Here is a 22,313-nt window from a genome sequence, read left to right as displayed (position 1 = left end):
CTTCCTTATGGGTCCTATTTTCCTGCTTGTTTGCATGGCAAGTAGTTTTTTATTGGATGCCCAGCTTTGTGAGGTTTACCTTGTTGGGTGCAGGATATTTTGTATTCCCATAAATATTCTTGAGCTTTTTTTTCTGGGACACTATAAACTTACTTGGAAACAGTTGAGCCTTTTGGCTCTTACTTTTAAGCTTTGCTAGGTGGGACCAGAGAACCTGTAGGCCAGGGCTAACTTCTCCCCACTATTCAGGCAAATCATTCTGGGGACTCCACCTGATGCCTTAGGAAGTATGGCGTTTTCCATCCTGCCTGGTAGGAACAGAAATTATTCCCAGCTCTGTATGCGCTCCAGAGATTCTCCTCTGTCTGGAGCTCTCTCTGGCTCTGTGTATTGATCTCCTTTTCAGTACTCTTTTCTATAAAAATTCCAGCTGCCTGGACCTCCCTGAACTCTGAACTTTGTCTCCTCAATTCAGAGAGATCTGCTGGACTCGAGCTGGATATCGCCTCCCTGTTTTGTAGCCTGGAAATCCTCTCTAGGCAGTATGGTGGGGCAATCATAGGGTTCATTTGTTTGTTTCTCCTCTTTCCAGAACCAGTGACCTGCACTGTCTGTTGTGTAACACATAAAAACTGTTGTTAAATATAATTTGTCCGTTTTTTAATTGTTCAAGGTAGGAGGTTAATCCAGTCGGTGTTATTTGATCATGGCTGGAAGTGGAAGTTCCTAAATCTTTTGACATAACCTCATTGGCCTTTGATAGCTTCCTTGCTTTCTAGGTTTATCTTGTATATTTCTACTTTAGGTAAGAGTATTGAGGAAGATTATTCCTGAGGTAACATCTGTGCCAGTCTTCCGCTATTTTGTATGTGGGATGCTGCCACAGCATAGCTTATAATCATCTTAATCCAATTTCAAAGTTTAAGATTTTCTGGCCTGCCTATATGACCCAAAAAACATATGCAGTTCACGTGAAGGATGGCTTATTTCAAATTTACCTTACTCCTTAAAGTGTAGCCTTTTAGCTATCCCTGTCCAAAACAAGAGGTGTTTTTATTTTTATTATTATTATTATTTTTGCTGAGGAAGGTTTGCCCTGAATTAACCATCTGTGCCAGTCTTCTTCTATTTTGTAAGTTGAGTTAGCACCACAGTATGGCTGATGAGTAGAGAAGGTCCTCGCCCAGGATCCAAACCTGCAAACCCAGGCCGCTGAAGCAGAGCACTCCAAACTTAACCACTAGGCCACTGGGCTGGCCCCCACAAGAGGTGTTTTGTTTTGTTTTTTGGCTTTTTTTTTTTTTGAGGAAGATTAGCCCTGAGCTAACTGCTGCCACCAATCCTCCTCTTTTTGCTGAGGAAGACTGACCCTGAGCTAACGTCCGTGCCCATCTTCCTCTACTTTATATGTGGGATGCCTGCCACAGCATGGCTTGCCAAGCAGTGCCATGTCTGCACCCGGGATCCGACCTGGCAAACCCGGGGCTGCTGAAGCAGAACGTGCGAACTTAACCGCTGTGCCAGCGGGCCGGCCCCAAGAGGTGTTTTTAATAGCACCCTCAAGCTCAGCAGGCCATGAACTCTTTGGCCTGTGGTCCTGCATTGATTCAGAAGTGCATCTTAGCTTCTCAGCTGCTTGCTCTAATTGGCAAATGACCCCAGGGCAAAAGCAGCCCCCAATGCTGGGCTCATCTTTCTATAATTCCTTTCTCTGCTAAATCATGGCCCAGAAATTCCTCCCTAGTCACCAAGTCCTAGATACTTTACAATGTTTTACTATTTCATCTAGCCTTTCTATTCAGTGGGAAGGTTGGTCTAAATTACCTAGTTCACCATTTTCAGAAACCAAAATCCCACCAGTTTTCATAACTAGCTCTCTCTTCACTAAAACATCACCCCTCCAGAGTCTTTACTGATCATAATATTTAAAATAACATCCTCATTATTCTCTATCTCTTTACCTGCTTTTTTTAATCTTCACTGTACTTATCACTACCTAACATCTATTGATTTGTTAAATATTCCCATTAAAATGTAAACTCTAAGAGGATAGACAATTTGTCTTTTTCCCTCTGGAGAATGGGATGAGGATGAAGAAAGTTGTATATTTTACCTTATACTCTTCTGTATAATCTAGATGTTAAGAAAAAGCATGTTTTAAAATACAAAATGTTCATATGTATAGTTTTCTTTTTTTTTTAAGATTTTATTTTTCCTTTTTCTCCCCAAAGCCCCCCAGTATATAGTTGTATATTTTTAGTTGTGGGTCCTTCTAGTTGTGGCATGTGGGACGCCGCCTCAACGTGGCCTGATGAGTGGTGCCATATCCGAGCCCAGGATCCAAACCAGCGAAACCCTGGGCTGCCGAGGCAGAGCACGCGAACTCAACCACTCGGCCATGGGGCCAGCCCCTCCATGTATAGTCTTTGTCACTATCCTGTTCCTTCCTCCTCCCTAAAAAGTATTCTCAGCTGACATTTATCATACCATGACCTTGGCCCTCTTCTGTTCTTGTTCTTTATACCCTAACTTCATTTACTCCTATAGCTTCAATCATATAATAATAGTACCTAATATTTACCCAACACTTATTAGGTGTCAGGTCATATGCTAAGAGCTTCACATGGTTTATTATATAATTAATCCTAAGCAAACAAACCCCAAGGGAATTTATTTTGCAAGGGAAAATAAATAAATCCATGAGGTAAGTATTATTACCCCCATTTTAAAGCTGAGGAAATAAATGCTTATGCTGGTTGAGTAAACTGCCTAAAGTCACGCAGCTAATTAGTGGGGAATCCAGCATTTACACTCTTGTGCCTGCTCTAACCACAGCAATATACTATACTTACCTAAGGATAAAACTCTAAGGCGAAAAACTCCAAATATTTAGAGAAAAACTCTAAATATGATCACTTGTATGTCTCTAAATATGACCACTTCCAAATTCCAGACCAAAGTTTCTGCATAGCTGCTTGACATTTTCAAAGGGTGTCCTGCAGGCACCATAAACTCAACACTTTTAAAGCCAAACTAATTTTCTTTACCCCCCAAATCTGCTACTTCTGATTTGCATCTTGTTGACAGTATCATCATTCTGTCAGGCATCCATGGAAATCTTTTTTAACAGCTTTGAGATTTAATTCACATATCATATAATTCATCCATTTAAAGTGTACAATGAGATGGGTTTTAGTATATTCAAAGAGGTGTGCAACCATCGCCACCACTAATTTTAGGATATTTTTATTACCGCAAAAAGAATCTCTCTCCATCTGCTTTCTGTATCTATAGATTTACCTATTCTGGATGTAGAAACCTTGATATGAACTTTAGCCATTCCCTGCCTCTAATCTCTCTTTACCCCAACAATAAATTGGTTACCTCATTATGTTCATTCCTTCCGGTAATATGTCTCTCCTTTCCTTGCTCATCACACTTTTAATTCAAGCGCTCATTATCTCTTGCCCAGTTCACTTACTTATTTATTTAGTGATTACTGACTTCTGTTTTCCATCCATCCTGTACGATGCTGCCAGAGACTCCTAAAACATTCAACGATTTCCCATTATACAGAGAATGAAGTTCACACTCCTTAGTGTGGACTCCAGATCCAGCATACTCAACTCCAAACTACTTTTCCAGCCTCATCTCTCCCCCTTCACCCTTCATTCCACGCTTCAGTCATACTGGATAATATGAAGAGTTTGGCACATGTGTCACGTTTTATAGTTTTCAGTTTCTTAGAAAAATTCTCAAGCTTGGCTTTCATACTGCATTTTTGTTTTTATACAAATCATACCAGCTTCTATATGCAGAGTTTATATGCTAAAGGTTTTTCTAGAATTAGGATATAAAATTCATTTTCAAAGACAATTGGATGAACTCTGTCATCAAAAGGATATGGAAACTGAAGAAATCCTATTCAGCTGGTTGGAAAAGACCTTCGGGCAGGGACACAGAGCAGCAGCTGGAGTCAGGATCAGCTCTCCCAACAAGTCCACGCCAGCCACATCATCAGGGATGAAAAGCACGACTGGAGGTCCTAGCACAGGATGGATTCTGCTGCAGAAGAATTCAGTTGTACCAGATTTTGCTCTACTGCCAAAAAACAGGTAGACAAATTTAGCTTTTTTCCCTCTTAAGAAATTTTTAAAAGGGCATTCAAAATTCCTTTTATAACCTCTAACATATGCATAATCATAACCAGCCATATCAGTTTTGCTGGAATACGTAACTTGTGTCCCACTCAGGGAACCACAAGCAATAGAAAGAGTAGATGGGTTGGCATTTCAGGAATGGTATCATGGCTCCTGCTTTTGCTGCCACTATTGGCAGTTTTATATTCTCAAAAGTGTGTCTCCTCCACTAAAATTACTCTATGGTTCTGAACAGAAGTTTCCAAGATCAGCATGGCGGGGGTAGGGGTGAGGGGACCCCTGAACTGGCCTCCTGATACTCAGATGTCTGCAATCACACTACTCCACCTTCCCCTAAAGAGGTCTGAGGCTACTGTTTGATAGGAGTAATGAGAAAAAATTAGGACATCTTTCTCTCCTAAAAAGAATCTAGTGGAATTTGATATTTTCTTACTTTCCAACAGCTATCTTCTAAACAGAAAAGAAATATTAATGAACCTTTTCCTCTCTCTCTTCAGGTCACCCAGGAAAATATGTCCACAAACATTGGCTCAAAAGCTTAAACTCTTGCAGTAAATCTATGATAACGAGCTGTTTACCTGTTAGGACTGAAGACTGACGAATACTAAAGAAAGATAAGGGGTGGTGGTTTTGTTTCCTGTACATATGAAAGAATAAAAACTATTCTAATCTGAGCTATAATTTTGGGAAGAGGTAAGAAAACAGACTGAAAAACCATGGACAGTCTCTTCACGTCTTAAGATCCTGTAACTACCAGTGTTGATTCAGGGCATACAAATGGAGGCAGAAACTAGTGAATAAAGAACAAATTAGTTGGACTTAAACATAAATTAGGTTTTCTCTTGCTATAATTCATGTTCACTTTGGATTCTCTGGTGGTTGGATAGCAGAGGAATGCAAGGCAGAGGGTCCTATTCCATTTATTTACCACCTCCTCCATGGATTTTTTGCAATCTGAGGAGAGTGGAGGTGAAGAAAGAGATGATTTCCAAATACATGCAAGATGCTGATGCACAAGCAATAATATACAAAGAATTCCTTTGTATTCATAGTATCTCTCGAGCCAACAGTTCAGGTAACCTTTTAAATTCACTCCTCTCTTCACATGTCTAAATGGGATTGGAATTAGCAGGGTTTGATTTGTTTCATTTACAGAAGAAAATAAGGTATGGAGAGGAGAAGGAACACGGCCTTAGGTAATCAGAATATATTCAAGGAGGCAGGAATAATATTAGTTTTCAATACAAATAGCTTAAAAGTTTTACTTTAACTTTTCTTACAGAGAATCAGACATCTGGCACTAAGAAATGACAAATGAGACCATTTTCAACTTCTACCCACACTCATACTCATAATAGCAGAGTAAAACATGGAGAGAAATAACAATGCTTTTCCCCTTCACCTCACATAATGCTGATAGTTTACGACAAGAGCCATTCCATTCGACAGGTTCAAAGTGGGTTCATTCTTAGCCCTGCAAAGCAAAGAAAAGCTAAGCCATATCTCAAAGATTCTAAAACCAATCTCTACGTGATACAAATTTTGGTCCATGACTACTACCACCCCCAGACATTACTGGAATTCAGTAACCAATTAACCAAGGGGAAAATGGCAATTTTTAAGTTCACCCACTCTAGTGAAAAGATACAAAAGGTTTATATGACTATATTTACTCATTAAAAGCTAATATAGAGTAAGAAAATGTAGGGGGTCTCAGAAGATTAGTTTTAAGGTGACTTTGGGTCGAAAAATCAAACTGTGAACCCACTGGAAAGAGGACAATAATGATTGAGCAAAACTGTAGGGCCACGGCATAAATTTAAGCCATGGACTTAAGGACTCACCCAAAGAGCTCTGTGGAGAGGATTCCATTCACCCTTACATTAAAATTAAATCTAATCTGAAAAATAAATGGGATGTGAGATTTAACATGAACCAGGATGGAGATTAAAAATTTACATACTCAATTCCTAAAGGGGATTTTTTATATCACCTTTTTTTCACTTGTACTTTCCCTAAACATAATTAACACTTGTCTGTGTTCAAATTCTGCATCTTACATATATTGAGTCCTACACTACAATTCCAAGTAGTGACAAAGTATCAGGAAAGCCTACCCTTTTGTCCTCTGCTGTTCTCCCAATGTATCTTTTCTCCCCTTTCTTAAAGGAACTATCAGTTTTTCTCTCTATTCTTTCCATTGTTTTCATACATGGAACATTCCATGCATTTTTCTTTGCTTCTCCTTCCCTGCCCCCAACTGACTTTTATGTCCTCCCTCCAGTTTACTTCACTATTGTACCTTTAACCTACATTTTTCTTTCTATATAATGCAGTGGGTGATAGGGGACGCTGGAGCCAGACTGCCTGAGTTCAAATCCTGGCTCTTCAAATTATTTACCCTCTGCAGCATTGTTTCCTCAGCTATAAAATGGGGATGACGATGATAAAACCTACATCATGAGAAGTGTTAGGAGGGTTGAGTGAGTGAGTGCATGGACAGCGCTTAGAATAGTGACAGGCAAACAAGCAGCACTGAACCCTGCTGAAGACAGAGACAGCAGGAAGCTAGCAAGAGAAAAAAGGGGAGTTATACAGCATACTTAAGCGTGTGCACCTTTATAAACATATCTAACTACAGATCAGAATAAAAATTTTAGCTCTCCAAAGTTCAAAGTCCTTTATCAAAATTTCCTTACTTGCTCTTACAGTCACTTCAGAAAAGAAGATATTCAGCAAGATTTATTATCCAGGTTTAACAGAAAATTGAAGCACAGAGGAGGGAAAAGAGGTATCCAAAGTGATACAATAAAATATTAAATAAGTGAAAATAAGAACCCAAAGGAAAGCTCCCGCTATATCCAGGGCTCTCAACTACGTCACATGACCAACATTAAGACTGCCTTCGAGGTGAACCAAATCAATTCAATATTAGAAGTTATAATCATTGTCATTAAAAGAGAGAGAACCAACCAGATTCTTCCATGTCCTACAGAGTACAGATCTCCTGAAAATGTATGACTTAAACAAGAGAATTATTATTGTGCAAAAGAACAGCTTACCTTAGGGTGCACCATGACAATTTTGTGTAAAAAATCCTTTATCATCAAACTATTTGTCATCAAAATCCTGGGCTTTTCATGAACCTGTAACAACACAACAAAAACATCCACCACACATACACAAACCCAAGAGCACAAATGAATTAAATTATGTTATTTCTTCCTGTAAAAGTAACTACACCTCAGAAAGCTTTTCTGACATCCAAGGGGAAACATCTTTGGGTCTGAGAATTGGACAGAAAAAGGAATCTAACAGCCATCACTTTTTGGGTTAAAGTACCTATTTCATGGAACTTCAGGAGACACATGAACAGTGATCAGAGTAAAATCCACAATCTCAAAACCACCTTTTGGAACAAATTTAAAAGTAATTCAGACTGGAGCTGAGAAGAGTAGCTCTATGTTAACTTGACATCCTAACGTGGACCAATCTGTATTAAGAATCTGAGTAGAACCAAAGGAGCAGACACCAAAAGGAACATATTTTTGAAAATCAATCCATTCATCCAAACATTTATTTTTAAGGAAAACCTGTAAAGCCAAAAGTCAGAAGACTTATGTTCTAGGACTGGCTCTGTAAAAATTACTTAAGGGGTTGGCCCCATGGCCTAGTGGTTAAGTTTGGCACACTCCACTTTGGCAGTCCGGGTTTGGTTCCCAGGCGCAGACCTATACCACTTGTCGGCTGCCATGCTGAGGTGGCGACCCACATACAAAATAGAGGAAGACTGGCAGAAATGTTAGCTCAGGGCAAATCTTCCTCAGAAAAAAAAAATCACTTAAGTAACCATGAAAAAAAGAATCACTTAACTGCTCTGGACCTTATTCCCTAATCTGCAAAACAGGGATAAAACTCACTCTTTCTACCTCACAGAACTGTTGTAAAGATCAAATAATAATCTGAAAGTATGTTTTATACATGGTAACAATAATAGATACCACTTGTTGAATGCCTACTATGTGGCAAGCACTGTGCAGGTGCTATATCTCCATTACCTCACAACAATCCTGGAGGCAAGCATTACTATCCCCTCCTTGTAGATTAAAAACAAATGAAGCTGAGAGAAGTTAAGCAACTTGCCTAAGGTCATTCAGCTGTTCAGTGATAAAGCCAGAATTCGTCCCTAAGTCTATCTAACACCGATTGTCCGTGCTCTTTCCAAGATGCCCTGATACCTCCCTGCAAATATAATAAGATTTACTATTTCAGGAGGGCTTTCTCTATTCTAGGAATGGTGCTCAAGTGTCTTACTTATATCACCTTATTTACACCTCACAAAAACCCTACTAGGTACATATAACCCACATTTTATGGATGAAAAAAAAAAATGAGTCTCAAAGAGGTTAAACAACTTTCCCAAGCTTACCTGATCCGGCTCCAAACTTTGGTATTAACCACTTTCCTATATTGACTCACTATATTTAAAATGGTGTCCCTAAAACCGAAGCTTTAAGGAGTCTGCTAGAAAGTGGAGAAGTCCAGGAGAGTGAGAAGAAAAAGAGTCAGAAATCAGTAAGTTCTTCTTGGTGGCTCAGAGAATACAGAGCTGTGTACTAGGTATATATTAAAGAAAAAAATGGTCCCAGACCTCAAAATCTCATAACACAATAAAGAAGAAATGTGCAAATATCTAATAAAGAATAAATTATCATACTACTTTTAATAAGTACACTAAAAGAGATCAAGAATTGTGCAATGGGTGGAGATAACTAGAAAAATTATTATAAAAATATTAGAAAACATTATTAGAAAAATAGATGGGGATTATTTGAAAATTCTGGAAACAAATCTAAACGTAAATAGCAATAATTAAATAGTAAGTGCAGTATACCTGTCATAGTCACCTCCTTCATTTTAAAAATGTTATAAAATGTTCAAGTAGTAGAAAAGCAATGGTCTCTTAAAAGCATTTTCTTTACTTAACACTTGCAAAACAACTTCTTGGAACAGTTTCAGACTTCTATAACCTTGGTGATTATAGGGTGTATCACAGAAAGGGCTAATTATATCTAGCAGGAAGGCAACCAAGTCAGTGAAAGTTCCTTGAGTAGCTCCCAGAGAGGGGCTACAATTAATAACAATGAGAGCCACCATTTACCGAACACCTGCCACATGCCAAGCAGTTTACATGCAAGTGGAAAATACCCCACTTTACTGATGAGGATAATGAGATTAAATAAGCTAATTAATTCGTCCAAGGTCACACAGAGCTAGTTAAGTGGCAGAACTGAGATTCAAACCTAGACTCCAAAGCCGACATTCCACCATGTGATGCTGCCTCTCCAAGAATGTTCATTTTCTGTGCACATAGCTATCTGAATTCGACATTATATAATCTATCACTATTTTTTATGGAGCCTGACAGGTAATGCTTATGCATGACTACTGAATATATGTATTTATTCACTCACAAAACACTTAACGTGGCTAATTATATACCTGGGCCTACAGAGATAAATAAAACAATACCTGAATTTGAAGAGTTCATAGTTAAGTAGGAGAGAAGGACAAATAAATAATTTATATAATAATGTGAAAAGTTTTATGATTTAGATATATGAGATGATAAAGAAATACCTAAGAAGGATTGGCACCTACTGTAGACTGAGAAGATAAAGTGACCTAATGTCAGGTCAGCAGAGGACAGTTAACAGAAAGCAAATAGCTCCTTTTCAAATCTACTCATAAATTATTGGGAGAGAGAGAGACAGAGAGAGACAGGGAGAGAGAGGGAGAGAGACTGACTACAAAGTCTTTCATAGCCTCTTAGAGTTGGGTGTTAGAAACCCAGTACCCCAGCCTGACATACCTACAGAAGCAGTGAATTTACTTAAGTGTTGTTAGGAAAAAATAGATGCTGCCAGCCCTGGGCAGCAGAAACCACTATTACATCATACGTTTCAGGCTTCACCTTTAAATCAAGCTTAATTATACGACAGAATGTGGGAGCTATTTTATATTTCCAAACCTGAACTTATGCAGTCATGGGCCCTATATGACTTTCTAGAAGTAAGTCGGTCAGTGTATCTCTCTCTCTCTTTAGTTAAATAGATAAATAGATGATAGATAAATGGGTAGATGATAGAGAAATAGAGATAGGTATAAATACACAGATATATTTGTATGTATCTAAATCTCTCTCTACCCGTTTTATCATTTAGCATTATGGCAAAAATAAATAGAAAACTGGATAAAGCTGTCAAGAAGATCTTATAAAATCAAATTGTTTTTGGAGGGACATGTTATCCAGCCTAATGGACCCCAAAATGCAGGACTGACTCTGAGCACAGACACAAAACCCTGCCTCTCTCCCAAATGAAGCTTTCCTCAGTCTTCCCTCGGATTAACTCTCCTCACATGTCCAAAGCAGTGGATCATTTATTATAGCTTTTTCATGGTTGTCTCCATTCACTACCCTTTGCTATGAACCTTGCTATTGACCTTTCTCCCCAATTGAGGTATGTATGATGAAATCTTTCACAATCTCCCTTTTTCGCATCTCTCTCTTCATTCAAATATCTTTTTTTCCTAAATGTTGCTTCTTTCTTTTTTGTTTTTGTTGGGTTTTTTTTGCAGGGGAAGATTTGCCTTAAGCTAATATCTATTGCCAATCTTCCTCCTTTTTTCTTCTTTTTCCCCACCAAAGCCCCAGTACATAGTTGTGTGTAGTTGTAAATTCTTCTGGTTCTCCTATGTCAGCTGCTACCACAGCATGGCTACTGACAGACAAGTGGTGTAGTTCTGTGCCTGGGAACTGAACCTGGGCCACCGAAGTGGAGCAAGCCAACTTTAACCGCTAGGCTATCAGGGCTGGCTCTCAAATATCTTTTATTTTTTTTTTCCTTTTTCTCCCCAAAGCCCCCCGGTACATAGTTGTGTATTCTTCGTTGTGGGTTCCTCTAGTTGTGGCATGTGGGACGCTGCCTCAGCGTGGTCTGACGAGCAGTGCCATGTCCGCGCCCAGGATTCGAACCGACAAAACACTGGGCCGCCTGCAGCGGAGCACGCGAACTTAACCACTCGGCCACGGGGCCAGCCCCTCTCAAATATCTTTTAAATAGCGACACAGTACCAGAGACAATGAGATGTCATGGAACAAATCCTTTCAGGAAACCCTTGTTCCCCTGAGGTTATACTATTTTACCTCTCCTCATGTAACACCAGCTGATTACTGGCACTAAGCTCACAGTTTTCCTCTGTGCTCCAAGTCCTGCCATCATCTTGGCTGACCTCCACATCCAAGCAGATGACCAGTCTAAGTAACAACTTAGTCTCACAATTCTCTGACTTCTTCAATTCCAATGACCCTGACTTCCACTCATTTCTAGCTACCCATTTCCATGGCCATTGCTTGGAATGGTACCAGTTTGGAAACCTTAAATTGAAATGTCCCACTCATGTGAAAAGATGTACACCAAGATGTTAATGGCCACCTTGATTAGGTCAAATTATCTGTGTTTTAAATGCTCACTTCGATTTTCCTGGAGGAAACATTGCTTTTGCAATAAGGTAAAAAAAAAATAGGAGAAACTTTATCACTGTGATGACAACTCACCATTCTTTCAAGTCTCTGAACCCCTTATACTCAGACAATGTTTTTTCAGTCTCATCAAGACCTCTAGACCTTGACCCCTTCCCTTTGGGTTAGGTTCCCTTCCTCTATGCTACCCAGCATTGAGTGCTTACCTCTATCATGATATAGATTACACTGTATTGTAATTATTTGTTTACTTCTCTATATTTTCCTTTAGATTCCAAGTTTCTTGGGATCAACTAACACGTCTTGGGACTCTGTACCTTCAATATCTAGAACAGTAGGCTGACTTGAACAAACACAGGTTTCTGAATGAATGAATAAATATTGAAACAGCATTGATCAATATGAGTAAGACTTTGGTTCAAATTCTAATTCTGTCACTTATCTTTTGTATGACCAGGGGAAAGTCAGTCAAATTCTCTGAACCTCAGTTTTCTTATCTGAAAAATGGGGTGAGAATTCTTGTCCTATCCACTTGATAGAGTTGTCAGGAGGCTTAAATAATATATATAAAAGTGAGGTATAAGAATTATCACTGTTTGTTCAGACTGGCAAAAACACATGATCTCCTTTTCTAGAACTGCTTTCCTTGGTTCACTGGAATCAGCTTTTTTATCGTTACTTAACATTAATAGTTTCAGAGCTGAGTAACCATTAATTGCTCCAGCTTGCTTACCCTTCATTCCCCTAAAGAAGATAAGGCACAGGCCAGGGATATCTGTTGTCCCATTTCCTTTTAGAAGGAGCATATAATTGTTCAAACATAGAGAAAGGCCTCCCTTCTTGGAAGAATGTTTAAAGTACTCTAAATCATTATGTCTCCACCAACTCAAAGGAAGGAAAGACAGGGTATCAGAGAATTGTTAAGGGAATAGAGACCAAAAATTGTCACTCTCAAAAATCTGGGCTACAAATAAATCATTAAAGATCTTTAAACCAATCTAATAAACACGTATCCAAATAGGATCTGCACTGGGAATTCATTTTTATTTTCTTTTTTCAGGAGCTTCAAATTCAAATAATGGCTTGTTTCAGTGGTTCTCAAATTTACCTGCACATTAAGAATCATCTGGGATTTTTTAAATATTCCAAAGCTCAGGCTACACCTCTTATGGGCTGAATTGTGTCCCCCACAATCCACATGCTGAAGCCCTAGCCCCCCATGTGACTCTACTTGGAGACAGGGCCTTAAGGACATAATCAGGGTTAAATGAGGTCATAAGGGTGGGGCCCTAACCTGACAGGACTGGTGTTTTTACAAGAGGAGGAAGAGACACCAGACAGCTCTTTCTCCACATAATGCACAGAGGAAAGGCCATCTGAGGAAACAGTGACAAGGCACCTTGATCCTGGACTTGTAGTCTCCAGAAGTAGGAGAAAATAAACTTCTGTTGTTTAAGCCACCTAACCTGTGGTATTTTTTATGGAAGTCCTAGCAGTTAATCCAACACCCTAGACCAACTAAATCACGACCTCTTGGAGTGGGACACAAACATCAGTACTTTGAAAGTCCCAGGTGATTTAAAATAAGGTACTAAAACAATACGTTATTTCATTTCAACTCGGAACTGTGATGGACCTAGGCTTTTCTTCCCTGTTATTATATTTGTAGAAAAATAAGAATTAAAATAACAGTAATTTATAAACTACAACAAAACCTGCCTCAAAAGTCATCTGGAAGGGTGTTACCCCTGATATGTCCTGAGAAGAGCTGGCTTCCTTTGAAGTCCAGGGCAGCTTTGCAGAGAATCCAGGCAGTGTAGATTGTATTTCTGTGTGAGAAGAAATGGCAACAAAATAGAACAAGCAGTTTGGATAAGCACCAGAGTTTCTGGAATTGCTTATAAAACTGACGAGCCAAGAAGGCTTTTCCCTGATGAAAAGATTATCTGCAAAATTTAAAATATGACTGGAAATGGCTATGCATCAGCAAATTGCTTGAACATTTAGAATTACTTTATGGAGTTAAGACATTTAATCTCATGTTTTCAATTTTTCACATTTGCTAAATCAATTTGTATTTTCAGTTAATTTCCACAAGGTCATATTCAATGCCAGAAATCTTCAGAGCTGGTAGCTCTAGCTGCTATTCTTATATGTTTTAATAAATTAATTCATTATTAATAAACACAAATCCAGTAAGTGAGCTAATTTAGAAATGAAAGCAGAAAAATTCAAGAATGACCCTCTCCGGCATTTACCTAATATAGTCTGCTCTTTAATGAGGTAATCTTTAAAAAAGAAAAGTAAACTCTTGCTAATTTAATTTTTAAATTAACTACTTGATGTATTTACATGTGGTGACTCAGAACTATCTTTCCACAAAGCATCAGTGAATCCTAGATCATCATCAACAAAGAGAACCTCAAAGTATGCACCATCCTTCTTCCTTTATGTACCGTGGCACTCATATTATAAAGGAAAAAAACCCAAATCTCCCATTTTATAAACTGCCATCCCGTATTTCCACTCTACAGTAGATTATAATGAAGAACTAAATATGAATAAAGATAGATATCTCAGTCTCTGCAAGTTCTACCTTGTAAAAGAGGTTGACAGTGTTGATATATAAGAATTTAACTTTAAAAATCTAATAACAATAAAATATATCCTAAAATAATAGCACAGCTTTCTCCTAAAGTACTCATACTACATATGTAATAAAGCTTTAACTATCTCAAAAAGTACAGACATTACCAAAATTAAGTTCTAGCTATCAATCTTAATGGGTAATATTTTTCTTGCCATTAGTTTTCTTGACCAAATATAATTCAGCCACAAAGCCAGGACATTATAGCAGCAAGGAATTGCTACACTGAAGTTTGATGGACTTGGCACTGAACCAGGATGTCTTACATCAATCTTCAGTTTTAGCGCTGGTTGACTTTCTGACCTAAGGTGACCCCCTTTGTTCTGTGATTCAATTACCTTTCTGTGAAATAAGAAAAAGTTGTTCTTGAATCCTACTTCTCTTTGAAGTAGTAACACAGTCAGATGGGGAAAACACGTAAATACATGAGAAAAAGGCTTACCAATAACTTTGAATTCTCCAGAAATCTTAATAACAATTTAAAATAAAATGGGGGAAAATCAATTTCAATTGCCTCACTCCATACACCAGAAAAAAATAATTCCAGATGGACTGACTACAGTGAACGTGAAAAGGTGAAATAATAGAACCAAATAAAAGCCTTCCATCTCAAGATGAGTTGAGCATATGCTGAAATCTCATCTTCTCATTCAAACACATAAAATGATAAAACAAACATTTTTAAATCTTAATAAATACATAGTCATGGTGAGAAAAAAAGAAAGGAGAAATCTTTGTAGACTAGAAATAGAGAAGTATTCTTCCTTCATCTTCAGAAAGGAAAAAGAGACAGAGAATCCACAGCGTTAAAAGGACCAAAGATGCACCATATTGGGGGTCTGACATGGGGAAAAAAAACATGGGGCTAATATTGCAACAACCCATAGGCTTATGAGCAAGAGTTACACAGGCCACACACAGGGGGTCTAAACAAGGGACCAAAACAAGAACAAAGGCCAGAGATGTGCCGCCTGCCTACCTGAGGGTTGGTTAAAGCCAAATGATACTAGTAGCAGCATCAATGATGCAGAATGAGGGCTTTAGAGCTCCCCCAACATTAAGTGGGGATAAGACTCAGAACTACATAATCTATTAAGATGCAAGAGCTTTGTATCTTTCCACTTGAGCGAAGTTTAATCCAAGATATACATCCTGCAAGATTAGGGCTCAGCAACCCAGAGAACCTCCTACTGGAAGGCTGTCATGCAGGATGTGTTTAGGATCAACAGAACATGGACAATTAGCTCTTAACTAAAAATTACCAACCAACAAAGATCAATACCATGAAAAATACGACACACATCCACCAACAAAACTTACACCTGAGGAAACAGAGTTAACAAAACAATTTGAAAGAGACTTTAAAATTAAGCACACTATATTTTATACTCTCGAAGATAAAAAGAAGCCATGAAACAAGAATACACCACCATCAATTAAACAGAAAGTAACGGGTAGAAATCTTGGGAATTAAAGATACAGTGTTTGAAATGAAAAGCCTACAGATAGTAGATTAGACACTGTAAAAGAGTACACTTAAAAGAAAAGGTAGGGGCTGGCCCCATGGCCAACTAGTTAAGTTCGCATACTACGCTTCAGCAGCCCAGGGTTTCGCCTGTTTGGATCCTGGATGCAGACCTAGCACCACTCATCAAACCACACTGAGGCAGTGTCCTACACTGCAGAACTAGAAGGACCCACAACCAGAATATACAACTATGTACTGGGGGGATTCGGGGAGAAGAAGAAGAAGAAAAAAGATTGAGAACAGATGTTAGCTCAGGGCCAATCTTTAAAGAAAAGAAAAGAAAGAAACAGAGGCCTTAACACTGTAGTTATGTATCTGAAATAGCTACCTCTCCACTCTAAAAAAAAGAAAAAGAAAAGGTAGTACTTACATGTTTATAGCAGCATTATTCATAATAGGCAAAATTGAAAACAACCCAAATGTCCATCAAATGATGAATAGATTAACAAAATATGAAATATTATTCACACAAAGAGAAATAAAGTACTCTTATATGCTACAACATGGATGAATCTTGAAAACATTACACTTCGTGAAAGAAGCCAGACACAAAAGGCCACATAGTGTGTTATTTCATTTATATGAAATGTCAAAGATAGGTAAATCCATAAAGACAGAAAGCAGATTAGTTTGACAAGGGATAGGGGGCAGAGGAAGGGGAGTGACTGCTAATGGGTACCTGGTGTTTCTTTTTGGGGTGATGAAAATGTCCTGCAACGAGATGGTGATGATAGTTGGTACAACCCCGTGAAGATACTTAAAACCACTTTAAAATGGTGTATTTTATGGCATGTGAATCCTATCATTAAAAGAAGAAAGTAAAAAATAAAAGATATTAATAATAGATAAAAAACACTAAAAAAAATTAAAAAATAAAAAAGAATAGATCTAGAATAAACAATGACTGAGAATTATCATAAAACAAAGACAGACATAGGTGCAAAGTTTTGAACAAAAACTTACCGAGCAGGATAAATTTCTAAAAAAAAGAGAAAGAAAAAATAAAGCAAGAAAGCCACACAGCAAAAAAAACCCAAAAAAACAAAAACACAATGAAACCGAGAATAACAAGGATAAAGAGAAAACCTTAAAAGCTACAAAAGAGAATGAAATTAGCCAAAAGAAACACAAGTTAGACTCATCAGCAATGCTAGATGCCAGAAGACAACTGAGTACCATCTTCAAAGATCTGAAGAAAATTAACTTTGAATCTGTACTTTTAAGAGAACTAAACTACTATTAAAGAATGAGAAATTTAAAATGTTTACATTCCACAAGCCCTTGCTGAAAGAACTACTAAATAAACCAGCTTGACCAGTTATCTTTTTTCTTTTTTTATTGGTGCCTATTTTTTTACATTTATTTTTTTATTGAGGTCACACTGGTCTATAACATTATATAAATTTCAGTTGTACATCACTATATTTCAACTTCTGTATAGACTGCATTGTGTTCACCACCCAAAGTCTAGTTGCCATCCACGACCATTTGAAAATGAGTTTACATTTGCATCTTTTCGCTGAGATAGTGTGGGGATAAAGGGGAAAGAATATCATCATCAATATCAAACTACCTCTTCACACAGCTCTTCAATTGATAAAGATAAAATAGATGAAAAATTTCAATCATGTGGCAACATGAACATACATCAAAACCATATATTAGACTTCTCCTTCCAGCAATGATGAAATAACTGGTACCAAATGAGCCCTGCCACTGAAAACTACTATACAACTAGACAAAATATATGAGGCAATGCTTTTCAGGCATTGGACAATAGATAGCACAAGACTGTGATCCTTGAGAGAAGGGAAACTCATGAGATAAACCCTATGATTGCCCTGAATGTCTGCCTGGGGAAATTTTCCTGTCCGTGGAGCAGGAACCTGGAGCCCAAGCAGAGCATAGTGGTTCCATTAAGCTGAGGAGACAGGCTAATAGAGTTCAGGGCTGTGAAAGTAGCTGGAATCTGCAAGGCAGGATGCTGGAGAGGAAGGAGCTGTGCAGAAGTAGGTACCAAAAGTCTGCGTGGGAGCTCCCAGTGAGTCCTTGGCCAAGGGCTGGGCTATGCATGCACAGTGAGACTACATAAGAAAGCAGAGAGAGCAGTTGCAATGGAGTTAAGAATGGAATAAGATACTAGTGGTCAAACAGTGCTGGGAAATGTTGGCCTTCAGGCCAAGCCAGAATGGAGAGACCTTGATAAAACTGACGGGGTGTCCAGCTGAGATGCCAAAAAGGTAATGCTTTGGTAGTAAAAACCACCTCCTAGATGAAGGTCTGCTCTTGATCCGCCCAAAAAGTCTAAAACCAAGCTTCAACAAGATCCACACAGAAGGCAGAATGTGGAGGTTGAGTGGCAGCAACTTCAAAGGGTTTGGAAAATGACTTGGCTTTTACAGATCTACACTTTAAAATGTATAAAAACAAGCCTGCACAAGGTCAAGGTGATCAGCCTGCTGGAACAAAAATCAACATTCTTCAGAGGTAGAACAGAATATAGAATATGATCGTATTACCCAGGATGAAATAAATATTTATCAGACACGCAAAGAAAAAGGAAAATGTGTACCTCACAAGAAAAAAAAAACAATCAATAAAAGTCAAGCCTGTTATAGATGTTACATTTAGGAAAGACTTTAAAGCATCTATTCCAAATATGTTCAAAGACTTAAAAGGCAGCTTAAATAAGTAATCTGATAGGAAATAGCAGCAGAGAAATGTACATGGTAAAAAAAGAAACAAACGGAAATTCTCTAACTGAAAAGTTCTACAATTGAAATGAAGAATTCACTGGATAGGTTTAATAGCAGATTAAGCAATGAAAAGAGTCAGTGAAATGATTGAAGAGAAAGAACAAAAATTATCCAATCTGGAAAGTAGAGAAAAAATGTTAAGAAAAATAAGCAGATCCTTAGAGACCTATAGGACAATATCAACCAAACTATCAGTCAAAACTATGTGTAATGGGAGGCCCAGAAGGAGCAGAAAGTGAGAATGAGACTGGAAAACTATCAAAAAATCATGAACAAAATTTCTAAAATTTGACAAAAAAAATTAAGATGTGCAAAGCTCAGCAAACCCCAAATAGGATAAATGTAAAGAAAATCACAGCTAGGTACGTAATAGTCAAAGTGATTTTTTTAAAAAAGATAGAGAGAATCTTGAAAGAAGCCAGAGGAAAAGCACATATTACATGCACAGGAACTATGACATGAATTACAGCTGACTTCTTCTAAGACAGAAATGGAGGCCAGAAAACAATGGAATGACACGTGTAAAGTGCTAAAAGGAAAAAACTGTCAGGCTAGAATTTCAAATCCAGTGAAATAGCCTTTTAAAATGAGGGTAAGGTAGAGACATTTAGATAAACAAAAGATGAAATAATTTGTTGCTAGAAGAAATGCTAAAAGATGTTCCTTAGGCTGAAGATGGAAACCCAGACACACAGGAAGAAATGAAGAGAACCAGAAATTACAAATACGTGGATAGCTAGAAAAGACTATTTTTTTCTTTTCACAACAATTAACAGTTTAAAGCAAAAATAATAATATTGTAAGGCAGGAATTATAACGTTTGAAAACACTCAAAATAGAGCAAAGAATAGTACTGAAATATAACCCCCAAAATAAAATAAATGTCCACAAGTTTATCTTGATATAAATAATTGAATTAATAAATAAAAGGTGAATAAAGGATAGCTCTTCCTTACAGATAAATTCCAATAAGTAAATGTAGAATAAATGAGGACACATTAAATCACAATAACACTACAGTAATAAATTCTGCAGGTAAGATCCATCAATGAATGCTTAATTAGTGGACGAAAGTTTAAGGAGAAACAGGATATCTGCATAGTCTAATAGGATTTCCTCCAAATATTTAAAAATTACAAAGAGTAACTTACTTGGAAAAATCTGGTAGATAACACCTTAACCAAGTGATCAAGAGTAATATTACATAATAGGACATATCAACATCATCAATCCCCTGATACGTTGCACTGAAAAGGACACATCATCTCTGTGGTATTCTTCCCAATAATGTATAATCTCAATCTAATATAAGAAAACATCAGGGGCTGGCCCGGTGGCGCAGTGGTTAAGTTAGCACGTTCTGCTTCAGCACCCCAGGGTTCCCCAGTTCAGATCCCAGGTGCGGACATGGCACCTCCTGGCAAGCTATGCTGTGGCAGGCGTTCCATATATAAAGTAGAAGAAGATGGGCACGGATGTGAACTCAGGGTCAGTCTTCCTCAGCAAAAAGAGGCGGACTGGCGGCAGATGTTAGCTCAGGGCTAATCTTCCTCAAAAAAAAAAAAAAAGAAGACATCAAACAAGCTCAAATTGAAGGCCATTCTACAAAATATCCAACAAGCACGTCTCAAAAGTGTCAAGGTCATGAAAGAAAAAGGAAGACTGAGGAACCGTAACAGATTGAAAGAAATTAATAAGACATGACAACTAAATGCAAAACAAGATCCTGGAATGGATCCAGGAACTAAGTAAGAACATTAGTGGAAAAACTGGCAAAATCAAGAAAGTCTGTAGTTTAGTTAATAGTATTTTACCAATGTTAATTTCTTAGTTTTGATAATTGTGCTGTAGTTATTTACAATATTAATTGTAGGGGAAGCTGGGTGACATGTATACAGGAACTCTTTGTACTGTTTTTGCAACTCTCTGTATGTCTAAATTATTTTAAAATTAAAAATGTAAATACTCTGTAAAAGAATGAAACAGGATCACTATCTCACACTCAAAAATTAATTCAAAATGGATTAAAGACTTGAATGTAAGACCTGAAATCATAAAACTCCTAGAAGGAAACATAGGTGCTAAGCTCCTTGACTTTGGTCTTGACAATGATTTTAAAGCAAAGGCAATAAAAGTGAAAATAAACAAGTGGGACTACATCAAACTAAAAAGCTTCTGCACAGCAAAGGAAACTATTAACAAAATGTAAAGACAACCTACTGAACAGGAGAAAAAAAATTGCAAATCATATACAGTCATGCACCGTGTATATTCTTTTGGTCAACAACGGACCACATACACAATGATGGGCCCATAAGATTAATACCATATAGCCTAGGTGCATAGCAGGCTATTGCATCTAGGTTTGTGTAAGTACACTCTATGATGTTTGCATAACAATGAAATCGCCTAACAAGGCATTTCTCTGAATGTATCCCTGTCATTGACATATGACGGCATCTGATAAGGAGTTAATAACCAAAATATATAAATAACTCATTGAACTCAATAGTGAAAAAAATCCCATTAAAAAATGGGCAGAGGATCTGAGGGCCAGCCCTATGGCGTAGCGGTTAAGTTCAGTGCACTCCACTTTGGTGGCCGGGGTTCATGGGTTTGGATCCTGGGCATGGACTTACACCATTTGTCAGCCATGCTGTGAAGGCAACCCACATACGAAATAGAAGAAGACTGGCACAGATGTTAGCTCAGGGCAAATCTTCCTCAAGTAAAAAGAGGAAGATTGGTAATAGATATTAGCTCATGGCAAATCTTCCTCTGAAAAAAAAACACAAAAACGACAGAGGATCTGAACAGACATTTTTCCAAAGAAGACATACAGATGGCCAATAGGTACATGAAAAGGTGCTCAACATCACTAATCATCAGGGAAATGCAAATCAAAACCACAATGAGATATCACCTCACCCTTGATAGAATGGCTATTACTAAAAAGACAAGAAATAAAAAGTATTGGCAAGGATATGGAGAAAAGGGAACTCTTGTGCACTATTAGTGGGAATGTATATCAGTGTAACCACTATGGAAAACAGTATCAAAGCTCCTCAAAAAATTAAAAATAGCACTACCATATGACCTAGCAATTCCACTTCTAGGTATTTATCCAAAGAAAACAGAAACCCTAATTTGAAAAGATATATGCACCCCCATGTTCATTGCAGTCTTATTTACGATGGTCAAGACATGGATACAACCTAAGTGTCCACCACTGGATAAACGAATAAAGAAAATGTGGTATGTGTATATACATACATACAACAAAATATTATTCAGCCACAAAAAAGAACAAAATCTTGCCATTTGAGACAAAATGGATAGACCTTGAGAGCATTATGCTAAGTGAACTAAGTCAGACAGAGAAAGGTAAATACCATATGATCTCATTTATATGTGGAATCTAAAAAACAAAACAAAACAAGCTTATAGATACAGACAAAAGATTGGTGGGTGCCAGAGGCAGGGGGTTGGGGCTGGGTGAAAGTGGTGAAGGGGGTCAAAAGGCACAAATTTCCAGTTATAAAAGGAACAATTCATAGTAATGTAATGTACTGCATGGTGACTACAGTTAATAATGTTGTACTGCATATTTGAAAATTGCTAAAAGAGTGGGTCTTAAAAGTTCTCATCACAAGAAGAAAAATTTGTAATTGAATGGTGA

General features: G+C 37.7%; 1 protein-coding gene and 1 long non-coding RNA gene across 5 annotated transcripts in view; one reads left to right on the top strand and one right to left on the bottom strand.

Annotated features, from left to right (window-relative positions):
- Window positions 1-4,990, top strand: part of LOC111775981 (uncharacterized) — a 31,445-nt gene extending 26,455 nt beyond the window's left edge. For 2 of the 3 annotated variants that reach the window (XR_002811973.2, XR_011423719.1), the window contains 2 exons: window positions 3,901-4,115; window positions 4,658-4,841. This is a non-coding gene — a long non-coding RNA (uncharacterized lncRNA). Of the gene's footprint in view, window positions 1-3,872; window positions 4,116-4,657 lie in introns of all 3 variants that reach the window. The other variant, XR_002811974.2, reaches the window with a different exon arrangement.
- The window catches only part of RCE1 (Ras converting CAAX endopeptidase 1), an 84,197-nt gene that overhangs the window by 29,797 nt on the left and 32,087 nt on the right, over window positions 1-22,313 (bottom strand). The window contains exons 4-8 of one of the 2 annotated variants that reach the window (XM_001496896.5): window positions 13,423-13,532; window positions 7,223-7,306; window positions 6,005-6,060; window positions 5,563-5,634; window positions 3,906-4,098 (exon numbers count right to left, since the gene is read on the bottom strand). In XM_001496896.5, the coding sequence (XP_001496946.2) occupies window positions 3,906-4,098; window positions 5,563-5,634; window positions 6,005-6,060; window positions 7,223-7,306; window positions 13,423-13,532 (515 nt within the window). The remainder of the gene's footprint in view (window positions 1-3,905; window positions 4,099-5,562; window positions 5,635-6,004; window positions 6,061-7,222; window positions 7,307-13,422; window positions 13,533-22,313) is intronic. The other variant, XM_005598333.4, reaches the window with a different exon arrangement.

The sequence above is a fragment of the Equus caballus genome, chromosome 12 (genome assembly GCF_041296265.1).
Source record: "Equus caballus isolate H_3958 breed thoroughbred chromosome 12, TB-T2T, whole genome shotgun sequence".
NCBI classification, from domain to species: domain Eukaryota; kingdom Metazoa; phylum Chordata; class Mammalia; order Perissodactyla; family Equidae; genus Equus; species Equus caballus.
This window is presented reverse-complemented; position numbering and strand designations above follow the sequence as displayed.